At 45.5% G+C, this 14,903-nt stretch overlaps 1 protein-coding gene across 1 annotated transcript; it reads right to left on the minus strand.

The window, feature by feature from the left end:
* Positions 1-674: 674 nt before the first annotated feature.
* Positions 675-14,845, minus strand: LOC144147527 (calcium load-activated calcium channel). The gene is made up of 7 exons (XM_077679567.1): positions 14,679-14,845; positions 14,459-14,536; positions 14,290-14,349; positions 14,173-14,219; positions 14,028-14,095; positions 1,562-1,706; positions 675-919 (listed from the first exon to the last, which is right to left on the minus strand). The coding sequence occupies exons 1-7, from the start codon at positions 14,737-14,739 to the stop codon at positions 824-826; spliced, it is 555 nt and encodes a 184-aa protein (XP_077535693.1). The 5' UTR covers positions 14,740-14,845; the 3' UTR covers positions 675-823.
* Between the last annotated feature and the right edge of the window lie 58 nt (positions 14,846-14,903).

A 14,903-nucleotide genomic window follows, 5' to 3' on the forward strand; every position in this document is an offset into this window, starting at 1 on the left:
CTCACAGAAAAGGCAATGGTGGATAGTGTCTGCAATCCATGTTCATAGCTGTTTGAGCTGGCATTGTGCAATGCACAGAGCTCCATTTTTGCTGGCCCATTGATAAGTAGGCTACTGGCAATTTAAATTGCTATATCAGTCTGTTAAATCATGCAGCAACACTGTGCAAGTTGTTGAAATAAAGGCTTGCAATCAGTGGGCACATTTTATAGCCCGAGATGATTTTTCCTAAAAGCAGCAATGTGCTTTGTCTGCTATTTTTCGCTCTATGGAAGTGTGTGAAGATGTCCCATTGAGGCAAGCTTCCTACTTAGCAAAAATGCACAGGGCTCTGCTGACTGTAAAACCTGAGCCAGATGCACTGCTGTATTACTATTAAGTATGTCGCATTGGCACATCTCTTCCAGTGAAGTGCAGTTTCTGGTGTCAGATGCAAAGTGGTGTAAACTGGGGATACACAAAACCATTTTGTGCAACTTCACAGAGGATGGTATGTTGCCCTTGTAAACAGGCATCCGTCACAACGTACCAAAACTGCATACATATACGTATTCACTGGTCGTTCATAAGCACCGTTTTCCTGATTTCATTGGACACTGAAGTATAGCGCATTTCTAATCCCTGTTTGGTGCATGAATTTGTAACATGAATTGCAGAAAAGATGAAACAAGTGGTCGGGGGAGGACAGAAATCGTGCAGGTCTTCAAATGTACTGCTGTCCAAAAACTCCCATTGCAGCACTGTAAACTTCTCGGCATTCTCGCTCTAATCTGGAGACCTCGGTCGATTTCTGCCCACAGTTTATTCTTCCGAGTTAAGCTTGTTATCTGGCCAGCTGCTGAGGTCCTGGTGAGAAAAGGGTGCCACTCTGCTTGTTGGCTGTCCTCGACGGAGCAAAACCAAGCAGCTTCTGTGTGTTCTGGAAACAAAGGTGTAATCGGGGATCAGTACGTAGCTAGCAGCACACTGCACTGGACCCTCAAACTTTACGCCCCCGATGAAAACAGCTGTGCCACAACTTTGCTTGTTTCTTAAAAATCCACGGAAAGCACGGGACCGTTGAAGGTGAGTGTGCTGGGCAAGCAGAGTTGTGGCCTCTGGATATTCAATACATGCAGCCCTGGGCCTCTCACTCACTCCGTAGCCTTCTGATCACGCATCCACACGCCAGCCTACAGGCAGTGTGTTGCAGAAGCTCACATGTAACACCAGTTTTATTTATAGTTTGTGTTATACGTGGTGGCAAATGATTTTCCTCCCACCTTATTGCGGCTGAGCATAAATGCTGCCTCCAAAACTGCAACATACATGCACTTTTGCTGTAGTCAGATGGTAACCATGCCGAGACGAAAAAGTGTAGTTTAATGCAAATCGCAGTTCACTAAGCTGAATATTTTACTTATTTTTTAGGAGAAAGGCTAGTAATAGCTTTCCCAATGATGTCGCAAATTCTAGTGATGGCAGCATCGAAAGACGAATGCTATGAGGCATTCACTGCCAGTTTTTTTAATATAACAAGGCTGAACGTTGTCTCTCCGCTGCACTGTGGGTTGGTGCTTACCTGCCTAATTGACATGGTACAGAGGATGTAGAGGAAGATAAAGGAGCAATCTGTGTAGTCTTCTCCAGGTAGGTTTCTGTGCGAGAGGCTTTGTATCCAAGAAATTGGAACAAATGGCAACTTTGCCACTACCCGGCCATCAAAACTGAAAAGAAAGAAAGAAAACACGAAAGTGTGGTGTAACAGTACGCACAAATGAAAGACTAAATGTCAGGTTATCAGGAGACCAGAAAGACCTTTAAAAAGAAGCCATAGCATGTGGCAACACTTACTTGCAGCGCAACTAGTGGGAAAAATGCAACTGCATACAAGATATCCAAAGAGTCCAGAACTCCAGTTTTTGGTTTTACACACGCCAGCTGCATCCAGGCTAAGATTAATTTGTACGATCCGGGGTTGGGCATATGCACACACTGTCATCTGCACTGGTGTGTGTGTGTGCATTTCACCTTGAGCAGAAATGTGGGCGCAGCAGTAGCCTCCCTGAGTTGTAGATTGGACAGCAGTGTTGCGGAATGGGCATCCACATCCGATTCCTATTCCCTTCCGAGGATTTAAAACTTGTCGCAATTCCATGCCTTTCAATTCCTCAGAATGACAAAACTTAGCCCATTCCCACTCCTGGAATAGACGGGAGTTCAACTCCATTCCTTTAATTCCTCAACATAGATACTGCCTCGTGGTGCTGTATCGATTTACCGAGAAATGCATGCAACATGAATCTGACGTACGAAAATGCCGAAAGCAGCCAGAAGAATAAAAAAACGAATATGAAAGAACTTGTGCTCCAAAAACCACTAACTTTGAACATATTTTTTCTGGTCTAGCTTCAACACGTCTTCCAATAGGGTGTATTGGGGCTAAGCAAAGCCCTGAAAAACACTTTTTCAGAATTCGGAGAGTTGAACAAGCTTCTAAAATGCAACCTTAGACTATTAAGTAGCCGGAAGGCGCCAGCGATGGTAACATTGTCACCTGAAAATAACTCTTCCATTCCCATTGGGCAATAGGCGCTTGATTGCATTCCCATTCCCTTCCTCCAAGCAATGTTCTCATTCCATTCTGGCACCTCAAAAAGGTGGAATGAATCCGGGGTCATTCCAATTCCGGAGTGGTAGCTCCACAACACTGCTGGACAGAGGGAGGGCTGGCTGCTGGTGTTTTCCACCCGAAGCTATGCCTGAACTATGAGGCATGCCATAATGAAGGGTTACGGATTAATCCAGACCACCCGGGCATCTGAAATGTGCACCAAATTCTCGACACATGGCCATGTCTTTCGCAGCAAGGAATTGAACCTTGTACTCCGACACATGCACACCGCCGCTAAGGACACTTTGTTATTCTCGACACATGGCATGTCTTTCGCAGCAAGGAATTGAACCTTGTACTCCGACACATGCACACCGCTGCTAAGGACACTTTGTTGCGTTTAAAAGGTGAAGATCTACATTTCCAGCCTTCACTACACTCTCTCTCCAACCTCCCAAGATTTAGGTTTGGCTGCGAGTCCAGGCATGTAGTTTTACTTGTAATGCATAATTTTATGAATGCAGTAGACTACAGTCTTGCCTTGTTTGATCGTACTGCAACGAATCACAAAAGCACTTTCTTGTCAAGCTGCTGTTCGATCATGAAAGCACCTAAGGACGTATACTGTACTAATAATTGTAATAAGTGTAAGCAAGCCAGCCAGAGCAGAGATTGTACTGCATTCCGAGTTACTCCAGCAGAGGGGTGTGGCTTCTGGCATCATGGAAAATTGAGTCAACAGTATTTGTTCGAACATGACCAGGAAAAGGGGGAAGTGCTACCCACTCACTGCATGTTTAGCAGTGCTTGACCTGGAAAACAAGGAGGAGGGGACTACCCACTCGGCAGTGCTTCTGGCAAGAAACAGCCCAACATCAAACAAGCTTGCACAGGTGAACTGGAAGAATAACTTTTGGAGCACACTGACACAATGTGTGCAGTCTCGTTTTGAGTATTACGTGACGAGTGTACTTATCATTTTCATTTACCTTCAGAAGAGAGAAGTGCAAAAGCTTTAGCATGTTTTATTTAACAAATAAAAATTTTAAATACAATTGTCACTTGCAGCAGAAACACTGCTGCATATTTTGATGCGCAGTTCAAGAGAGAGGCCTTGTTAAAAATTGTGCTGGTGCAAGTTCAATTACTGACTGCTGCAACCTCATTTCAGGAGGAACAAGCTAAAATGGTAGCGGAAAGTTTTATTCTGTTAGCTCCAAGAAGGTGGTGCTGGGCTCCACTTGCCGCTGCAGTTCAGCTTTTTTGGTCTGTCAGTCTTCGCTGGTCACCCAAGACTATGCAGGAAAGAGTGGTTTCCCACTGGGGAGGAGTACTCCCATGTGGAGTGGTAATGGTTGGGGTGCCCTTTGCAGGTAAGGAAGTGTACTGGGTACCTCACAGTAGAGAAGCTGTGCCAGAGGGCGAGGCTAGGAAAGGTATTAGTTTGGAGCTGGCACTGGGGCTTTCCTCCGATGTGCAGTCTTGTTGGATACACGGATAGTCGGAGGATTTTCCTTGCCATAGGAACGTATGTGGAACAATTTCTGGATTGCTTCTCGGGGAGTGCACCACAATTCCAGACCTGACAAACGAAGAGCCCCACTACATGGCAGATTCTTCACGGGTTAGTTTCACGTGTGGTGGCAGAAGTGTGCGATATACAGTCAATCCCGAACATATTGAACCCAGATATATTGAATTATTGCATATATCGAACAGTCCCAACATCCCCTTGGAAATCTTATGCAAAAGAAAATATTTGACATATCGAATTATCGATATATCGAACTATTTTGCGATCCCCTTGGAGCTCGATACAACCGGGATCGACTGTAGCCTATGCCATGATTGTGTGGAAGTGGCATCCCTTCTGGGACGCACAGGCACAGGCAGGAGGCCTTCCCAGCGAGCTCAAAAGCAGTGCCTCGACGTTAACTGCTAATTTGCGCAACGCCCTACAGCCTACCTGTCGCAAGACACGAGGGAAGTGATTACCAGCTGCCGGCAGCCGATTGTGGCCGATACCAAAACACGGCAGCTGGCAGATTGCTTAGCTATCGGCAAACGCTTCCATTTCGACTGTCGGGCCACTCGCCAATAGATGTCACTAGTCTTACAGCTAACAGAGCACTCAATGCTACCGCCGTATCTCGTCGGCATTCGCGTGAACCTCGCATTTCCTTCGGAAGCATTATTTGGCTTCTGTGCTGAACGACCCTGCTGTGGGCAAGGCGCGAGCGCACCTGTGCCTCGCAGGCAACTGCATTTTGTGCGTCGTGCCACTTTTCGCAACGGCAGCTCCATCCTCTGGTGGCGATGCAGAGTCCTCTATCCAATGACTAAACCCTTGGTGTAATCATTTGCTTGCTACCTCTCAGTGTTCTCAAAAAGGCCATGTTTACGCCCTTATAGGTGAACAAAAAGCTTGTGGCCAACGACAAGTGCCAGCATGCTTACAAGCTTCCTTGTTTACAACTCTGAACACACCACCCACTCTTTTTGCCCCTTGGACCCCTCAGATTTGACCTAAATGAAGTTGCATTATACGAATAATCTTGGAAATAACAGTACAGCAAAAGCTCGTTAATTCGGATCTCTAGGGAGTAAAAACAATGTGAATTATTTGAATGTCGAATTATTGAATGAACGACAAGATCAGCACATTTACAATTATTTTATGTGTACCTTTACTTTGTGAAGAAGTTGGTAACGTTAGCTTTTCTTTTGGTGGATAGCTGGGCGGAAAGAGCAAGTTTTCGAAAGCGCGACGATCCGTGCAGAGCAAGAGTATTGCGTGGAGCATCATAGCAGAATTCTTCCAAAAACAGCGAGAGCATCCACAACTGCTTTCGCAGTACGACCCGCCGGGAGTACGACATCACAAAGGTCCTCTTCGTCGGACGTTTCTTCCACCACAGTGAGGCCATCGTTGATGACCTCATCACCGCATAACTGGCCAGCAACAACGCCATCATCAATGGCAACGCAGACAGCAAGCTGAACTTCGGAGGGTAGCAGATCAACTAATGTCCCATTGTTGTCCTAATCTGCTGGCACTGCAACAGGCTGTTTACTGGCCGTGATGTATACTCACATCCTGCCAACCGCAACGGGGAAGGAATGGGCGAGCGCCAGGCGGTGCATTGCGACTCAAGTTTTGAGAAGGCCTTGGTCCCAATTAAGCAGTGCACGCGTAAATTTGGACCAAAATAAGGAAGGTTCACGGCCATAGAGCAATGGCCATTTTTCAAGTGAGGGAGTAGAAATGCCAAATCATCCGAATTTCTGAATCGAAGGGGGCCAAACTAACAAGATTTTACTGTATCTACAAAACGAGGCTGTTGTCTTCGCAAACTGAATACTAACGAAACTACGCCTCTCCTGAACGAGACTTCATTTTTTTTTTCAGTAATGTAATAAAGCATCTATTTTATAATGGTTCCCACATAAACGCATTCCCTTTCGATCGCTTTGAACCCAAATACCAGTTGCCCTCGAATTTTTATACCCGTTTGTGGCTGCCACTGAGATCAGCAAAGTAACAGTTTTCACTGAGTCTAGGCTTTAACGTCAAGCAGCACCAATAGAGCATTTCAGTAGAGCACACCTACGGTTTGGTTACCCTTCTCCCTCAGGATGCCGTTTCCTTCTCCCTCCCCACTAAAGTTGGTGCCACACAGCTGTTCTTAAACTGCCCAGAGCCAGCCCCAGTGTGGCGGAGACTGCTTTGGTGCCCTAATGTCAGCCAAGCCTACGGTCTTTTCTCGTACACTGTGACGTTAAACTTTTTGCCTTCGTTCTAACGACGTTCACGCAGCTCAACACTGCGCAAGCTTCACCGCAACGGTGCCAGTGGGTGGTCGCCCCCATTAGCAAATAGGAGAGACAGTGTGAAACTATACTGCCCCGCCAAGTTTGTTTGTTTTGTTTGGCACATCAGCACATGTGCACTCCACTTGCTTGCCCCCAAAAGAAGCTTCTCCCTTTTACTCCACTAGTCTTCGTCGCTGTGTCAAGAAGAAGAAAAGCAAGGCTTCCCTGCTGTCAATGAAGACACACGTACGCACAGGCTTTGTGCTTGCTTCCTTAGAATGATACAGGGTTGCCTTGGAAATGCCCGTTTTTCACTTGGTTTCTTCCACCTTTAGCATCGCAAAGCCAGTGCACTCCAATAAAAGCACACACGGAAGCAAACTCAATTTATGACACCTAGTTATTATTCATGCAACTGGTTGAAGCATCATAGACATCAAAATGTTCCACTGGTTTGCATAAGGTATATCAAAACATGTTTTACATATTTTGTACTGCACTTTAAGCTTCAAGCATGTGCGCTACACAATAGATGTAACAGTTTTCCGTGCGAAAGCAAAATACGTGCCAAGTTCATCCTCGCGAAAGCCCCGGTGCTAAGTTGGACTACCTGGGTGTCTTTTTTATAATTCTAAAATAGGCACAGTTTAGACAACAAAATGACACAAAAAAGAAAAGAAAAGGAAAACATGTAACGTGACACTTTTTTTCCCATCTTGCCTTTACAAAGCTAGAACACAATAAGTGTAAACAGTACATATATGCACAAGAGTGGTCTAGTTAAGGTTAACCCGCCAGCTAAACACAATCCCCATGCTCACTATATATTCTGCCAAAGCAAAGTAGCAAAGTACATGCCAGCAATTCGTTTGGATTTGGCACAATTGCTCCAAAGCCTTGATTTTATAAGCGCTAACCACATGCAGCGATTTTTCCGGCAACGCGACGAGCGACGCGACTAGGATCCGCAGTCGTTGATCCGAAGTCGCTCGCCGAGGCAACCACATGACAGCGACGGATCGAGCGACTGAGGACGGCGATTTCAATGTTGCCGCACTGCGCATAGTAACGCGCTTGGTACGCTGGCTGTTTACAAACATATATATAGTGCGACAGCAAGAGATTATTTGTTCATTTGTCATAAAAAAAACATGACTAAAATGTATTACGCCTTTCTACCTTGTTTTTTGCACTTCATTGCATCTTTAAAACTGGTTTGGGTTTGCGATAGCGCGCGCTTTTCCTTCTGCGCCTCGTCTCTCGGCTCCAACGTGAACGCCAATGAAAAGCAAATTTTCAACGCGAAGCTCATCGCTAAAGTTCGAAAGCATGAGTTTCTGTGGAACGTCGCGGATAAAAAGTATAAAGCGATGCATCCAAAGGAGCCGACGTGGCATCGTATCGCCGAACACCTTGGATCGACTAGTGAGCAAGAATTCATTGTAAACAACGGCTTGCCTGCACCCCGCAAAGCAAACAGAAAAAAAAAAAGACATAACCTAAGTAAATTCTCTACTGTATGCATTGCTGTAGCAGAATGCAATCCGTGTATGCTGTGATGTTTGCACTGAAATGTACGTTTCGAGCTACCCAGTGTGTGCGGGAGCCTTCTTGCTTCTGCTTCAGCATGTACACAAGCTTTGCCATGCAAAGCTTTCTTTGCCACTCCATCGCAAAAGCAGTCTGCGCGGATTTTGCGCGTGCGCCAAATCTCCCCCCTTTGTTCTCTTCCAAAACCGGAGGTTGCGTGCTTAATTAAGTAGGGGCTCTGCTATTGGCTAGTTGCTGAGGCCACTTCCGGGAGGCGAGCGACTGTTTCTGGCGACCCAGAACCAAGCGATTCGATGAGCGACTTGGTCCGCGGCGAAAAGTACTTCGTCGCAAGTCGCGTTGCTCCCCAAGTCGCTTGCAAAATCGCTCCATGTGGTTAGCGCTATACATTCACAAAGTTTTTTTGGACACTGTTGTATTAAGTGTTTCTTTTGCTGCTGTGCAACTTTGTGATTGCGAAGGTCTGCCTATGTTTGCTCAGCAAAAAGTCAATTTATGTTAATTCCTTAACGAGAGTTGTCAAAACAGCTCCAGTGGAAAGGTTCATGCAACATGGAATGATTATCGTTTACTTAGTTGCAGGAAAATTAACCCTATTTTTACGTTACTTACAAATGCACTCTTTAATCACCTTCATACCAGTGCCGACAATGGTACATAGCCAACTTTGTGTTATCTTATCTGCTAAGCTGGACTGGTGCCAGAAATGAACCATTGAGAACTGGACAAACTGACAGGTGCGATCGCTATATGCATTTTCCATGCACATAAATTGGCCAATGTGGTTTGCTCAGGATTATAATTATGTTTTCAGGGAAAAAGAATTACGTAGACAGGAATTTCTTTTTTTCAAAGACCTGTCCTCAACTGAAACACGGACATTGTGCCTTCAATGTGACAAAACTACAGCGAGGGTTGTGCTATACGTGCTTGTGCAATGAAAGCAAAGTGACCGGGACCGCCTGAGCAGTCAACATGGTGCAAGATAGAGAATGATAATTTCCCAATTGCAATTTTGCATAAGGCTGCAGCAATATCATAGCAGATCAACCTGCTATAATGTTTTTTCATAAAATTCATACTAAGACTAACCTTACTGCAGTTTTTTTTTTTTAACACCATGAGCCAAAATGGAGGCAGAATCAGTGGCATCTCATATCATGTTCCTTGTTTCAAACTTAGGCTGAAACTGTCTATTGTAGTGAGCGAGATAAGCTTGGCATATCTGATTAATCTTAGTGGTTAACTGTGGTATAAATTACATTCAGACACATGAATAACACATATTACTGCAGTTGTCTGCGGCCGAAGTATCCTCCTTATATATGAAAGCAGTGGGAGGTGGATGAGAATTGGTAAAGAATTTTGCCTCCCCACCGTAACTGTTAATCTGAAGCCTGTGAATCGTGGAACCATTAAGTCTACAAAGTGTGCCTCAAACAGCTCTCACTGCAAAAAAAATATGGACACTTCATTACCACACTTGAACAGTGCCCACCAAACCACCTGTAGTTGTACCATCACGTACTGCAGAAGCTGCCCTGCCTTTCCGATAACAGGTTATAAAAATGCTCCCAGCAGCCAGGCACCAAATGAGAGGCAATGTAGGTGGCCAGCTGGGCAGGTCTGAAACCAGTGTTATGCCATGGCCCAATCACCTCGTCAAGCAGTGTGTACACCGAAGAAGCACACGAGATGTAGCAGATTTTCCAGTGGTTGCCAACTGCACTTCTCAACGCATGTTTACGGAAGGGCTCAATGACAGACAGACTTGCAAAACCCCGATTTCTGTCGGCAGCCGCCTTAGTTTTCCCCGTGTGCCACCTGCACTGCATCTTGGAAACTTGCCCCAGTTGGATGCGTCCGTTACTGCATGTGAGGCAGCAGCAATGCTGCCTCACATGCAGTGAGGAGCGGTACAGCCAAAGTTAACACAGGTGTCATTGGTTTCCGTTCACGTCTTCAAATTCTGCAGAAGTTCAGTGGGAAAGACTGCTTGAATGCAGTGCTGCAAGCACCTTCCCAGGGTATTACCTAATAAAGTAATTAAAAGGGGCCATGCAGACAAAACACAAGTTTGGTTGATTCGAAAGATTGCCTCATTCGAATCATACTGACACCACTACTAACGCACACTTTGCTCAAATAAGCTATATAACTAGGAAAAAAGGTAATGGCCATGCGGCCCACTAGCTCATTGCCTGCAACAGAACCTATGATGTCATGCCAGCCAGCTCTGCCATTGATTGATTGATTGTGGGGTTTAACGCGCCGACGCAACGCAGGCGATGAGGCGCGCCGTAGTGGAGGGCTCCGGATTAATTTTGACCACCTGGGGATCTTTATCATGCGCCGAAATCTTGTACACACGGGCGTTTTTGCTTTTCGCCTCCATCAGAAAAGCGGCCGCCGCGGCCGGGAATCGAACCCGCGACCTCGTGCTCAGCAGCGCAACGCCTTAGAGCTCTGCCATTGGCTGAGGCCAGCAAAAGCAAATTAGGCAGGGCTTATAAGCTTGCCGAACGAGCTATTTACGCTTAAATGTAACGCATATTCATTTTACAGCAGTAAGAATGGTGTGGTAAACAAGGGAAGTTACGAAAACACACGTAAACATTGAAGTACCGATGCATACTGCTGTTGGTACTGGGTGCACTATGCTTGTTTTAGCTGCACACCTGGCCGCCGCTCTGCAGTTGTCTTAAATGACACTGGCCGATTGGCGTAAGCGATGTTGTCTTACGTGACCCTGTTTGTTGCGCATACCCTATGTTTCACGAAACGATTACTTTCTACTGGAAAAAAAAAAAAAAACAAGCCAAGTGAAAATACGGTCAAAAACAAAGCAACGGCGGACAACGGTTTGCGGCTTGGTATGGCAGCACCATCTGGGACGACTGACGGTAAGCAAGGCTGCAGGGCCCAATGACACACTGGAAGTTCATTTGAATACCCGCTCTTGTGACTCTTTGGCAGATGTCACCAAACCCATGATTTGGCGAGATAATCAAAATTTTAACCTAAATTGTGTAATTTCTCAGTGATAATTTCTCAGTGAATACGGCATTGTTTGCTGCCGCACAAGTGCTGCGGGCGCTATAAAACACAGAATTTTTAGAATAAAACAAACTTGTATTTTGTCTACAGGGCCCCTTTAAGTGGTCCTTGTCCTTTTGGTGCGTGGCAAGCACTTGAACAGTACCGCAAAAGATTAAATAAATAAATAAAAAAAAAAGGTAAGGAAGATTCGTCCCGGTCAAGATCGAATTTTCCTTCAATTTTCCTTCAAGCTGCTTAGCATTTCTTTGAAGCCGTACAACTGCGTTTCAGGTTTGATTGACTGATTATGGGGTTTAACGCACCAAAACTACACAGGTTATAAGGCATCCCGTAGTGGAGGGCTCTGGATAAATTTTGACCACCTGGGGATCTTTAAAAGGGCCTTGCAGACAAAACAAAAGTTTGGTTCATTCGAAAGATTGCTTCGTTAGAATTATGCTGACACAACTTTTAACGTCAACTTCGCTCAAAGAAGCTATATAATTAGGAAAAAAGGGAACGGCGGTGCGACCCACTAGCTCATTTCCCGCCACAGAACCTATGATGTCATATCTTGCAGCTCTGCGATTGGCCGAGGACGGCAAAAGCAAACGCAAATTAGGCAGGGCTTATAAGCTTGCCGAATGAGCTATTTGCACTTAAATGTAGGGCACATTCTTTTTATAGCAGTAAGAATGGTGGGATAAACAGTGAAAGCCACAAAAGCACACGTAAACGTAGAAGTACCGATGCGTACTGCTGTTGGTACTGCGCACATTATGCTTGTTTTAGTTGGGTAGAACTGCGGTGCTTTAAGGTTGTCTCAGACGACACTGGCCAATTGGTGTAAGCAACGGTATCTTAATAGACCATATTTGTCAAGCGAACGCCACGTTTTCATTAACAAAAACAAGCCAGGTACAAATACTGTCAGAAACAAAGCAAAGGCAGAAAACGGCCCTCCGCAGTATGGTGGCGCCATCTGGGTTGACTAACGGTAAAGAAGGCTCTGCAATCGGCTGCAGAGCGGTTCTTGTCTAGCTTACCTGGACAGGCTGATATTTTACTGGCGCTAGTCATCCATAATATCTGGCCAATCCATCTCTTTAGGAGCTGAATTGCATGCACCCTCAACTTCGTTAGTTTCGATGTCTCTCAACCTATCTGGATCAAACGTTTTCATCCTCACAGATTACTTTAAAATCATTCAAGAACTCTGAAAACCTTCCTCAACCAATTCTCTTGTCCATCAGATTGCCACTCGTACTGACATGAAGGTGTCAGCACTGGGAATCAGGTTGCACACACTACAGCATGTGGGAATACAACCCCCTCTCCCCCCCCCCCTCCACTGATTCCCATGGGAGAAACTCCTCCCAAGCTATCCCCAGCCTTGCGTATCATACGGCTTCGGTTCAGTTTCATCCTCTGGGCGCTGCCCATGTCTTGTGCCCGTGAAACTGATGATTTTTTAAGTCATATAAGGTTTTTTTTTAGAATTTTTCTAGTGTTGCTCATGAATAAACTACGCGTGTGTAACACAAAGGTTTTTTTTGTCACTTTATGGTCACCCTAAAAAATTACAAGTTTTTCTTGAAATAAATTCGTCCAAAGAATTTAAATCAGCTATAAAAAAATCAACCCTGGGGGGTCACATTTGACGAAAAAATTTGACTCTCGAAGGGTTAATCTACCTCCACGTTTTGGGGAAATCATCAATAAGTGCTTCACAAGCAGTTCTCCTCGTATCTTCCACCAAGATGTGGCAAGAAACGCGAGAAGCTTAACTATGAGTGCATTGACCTGGTTGTTGAGGAACTGGGCCCAGGGCCATGGCACCAGTCTGTAAAGTCAGACGCTGGGTGCTACAGCACGAGCACAGGCTGTGGCAGTGTTCGGGGAGATGGCCCTCTGAATCGGCTGGATTCAAGGGAATTGTGGGCTTAGCGTACCTTGAAGCTTGCGCCGCGTCAAGTTCTGCTCATGGCTTCAGTACCCCAGATTTCAAGGCACCAGAATGTCGCGGAAGCGATGTAGAAAAGAAGCCGATCGCCGATAAGGGCCCTGCCTAAGCATGCAGAGCGAACTAGTCTTGCATGCTCGTGCAGCTCTGCTTCATTTAGTCATCGCCCTTGACACTACCGTAAAGTTCTGACACTTATTTGTCCTTTCCGCACTTGAGCCAAAAGTTCGCCCATCTGGTATTTTTTCTTGATATCTCCGCAGTTTTTGTTGCCGGTGCGGCCACTTTTTTCTAGTTTTTCGCACTTGACGAAAAATCGCCCATCCTGTATTTTTCACTTGATATCTCCGCACTTTGGGTGGGCGTTCTTTCGGAACTTTATGGTAGTAGGGCAGGCGACAAGGTAACATTGACGCTGGGACCCTCCATCGTTTACTTTTGTCACACCGTTCACTTCTGTCTGGCCAGAAAATACAGAGTGACGAGACAAAAGTAAGCACCGGAGGGTCCCTAAGGCAGTGTTGTCTTGTCGCTCACACCAAAAAGGTCAAAGAATCCATACAGTTACATGTGTCATATTGCTCATCAAAATCACCTCACGTGGCTACCCATTACCCCGGCCGCCCTCAATAAAGCTGTTACAACAATTTGCCAATTTTTCAGCAACAGCCAACTTTGCAGATTAAGCTTACAGCATGACAAATTAAGCATGGTAAAGTAGCTGGTTAACTGGCGCCTTTTTTCCCACTTTCCCCATTACATAGCTTATTTGATTGGTCGCGTTGAAATTGGCATGAGTGTTATCCCCATGAGGCAGGCCCTCAAATGGAGCATAGCTGCACCTTGCTTTCATGGCCAATATAATACAATCACCAACAAAACTTTTGCTGGGAGGGACTGCTCGAAATGTGCTTCGTGAGACCCTAGGGTGCTTTGGGAAGCCCTGTCAGCCTGATCAGTTAAGGCCTTTGGCTGAGGCATTTTGCTGCGTGCTCCTTTTCCCTCTGTGCCCTGAAAATTCTGCATACGGGCAGCACGCTTTTTAGGACTGAGAAACTGCGTACTTACATGGAATTGAACATGCTGAGCAGTGCTGTAAAAGCAAAGCCTATGGCGAACATGGATTTCATCTTGACCTGCAAACGAAGCACAAGGTTACTTCGACGTGCAGCGCACTTTAACATTGCAGATTATGCAGCTGACAAATACTCACAAGAGAGAGGTCCCTGTTATTGTTTTTCAATTTTTCTTCCTCCCGCTCTGAAAGTACAGGCATTCAGCAAGGAAAACGTTATAGCGACACAAGCGGCAGCCAAAGAGCTGTAATTACCTATTTTCTTCTTCTGTTGTCGGGCTGCCGCCTCACCGTGAGCTTCTTTTTTCTTTTCCACTACGCCGTACGGTCGATGGCACAGCAGAAACGGGCAAAAAAATTAGAAATGCGTGTAAAGCAGCTGCAACTATCGACTTCAACAAACCAACAGCACAAGCCCACTCACATCTTTTGCTTTGTTTTTCAACTTCGGCCTTAAGTTTCTGGTACTTTTCGGTTCTGTAGACCATTAGCCATGTCAAACCTGGAAAGATAAGTGGAAAAAAAAAAAAAAAACCCGGTGCCCACAAGGATAAGGACCAACTACAACATTTAACGCTCGCCTGCTATGTACACAGGTAGCCTTTACAATAAACGAAGAGGAACATGCGTAGAAATTCACATACCTTCGCTCAGCAATGCGGTGAATATCGAAATTACTAATATTAGTAAAGTATCCGACCACATGATCGCAGCAGAGTACCACAGTACAGCAGGCAAGGGCACTCCGCATACGACAATTTATTACACTTAACTAGTTCACTCTACACTTAACAAGCCAACGCCGCGAGCAGACAAGGAAAAGGAGGAGGGGGTAGGAAGCATATTACATAGTTGCTTGCTGATTTTCA

The sequence above is a fragment of the Haemaphysalis longicornis genome, unplaced genomic scaffold, assembly GCF_048455015.1.
Source record: "Haemaphysalis longicornis isolate Haplotype H1 unplaced genomic scaffold, Haemaphysalis longicornis Haplotype H1 scaffold_1, whole genome shotgun sequence".
Lineage (NCBI taxonomy): Eukaryota > Metazoa > Arthropoda > Arachnida > Ixodida > Ixodidae > Haemaphysalis > Haemaphysalis longicornis.

Coding starts and splice junctions, on each gene's coding strand:
- LOC144147527 (XM_077679567.1), bottom strand. CDS start 14,739: ATGTGGTCGGATACTTTACTAATATTAGTAATTTCGATATTCACCGCA. Junction 14,350..14,458: donor TGAAAAACAAAGCAAAAGAT/GTGAGTGGGCTT, acceptor CGTACGGCGTAG/TGGAAAAGAAAAAAGAAGCT. Junction 1,707..14,027: donor CTCAGCATGTTCAATTCCAT/GTAAGTACGCAG, acceptor CTTTCTTTTCAG/TTTTGATGGCCGGGTAGTGG.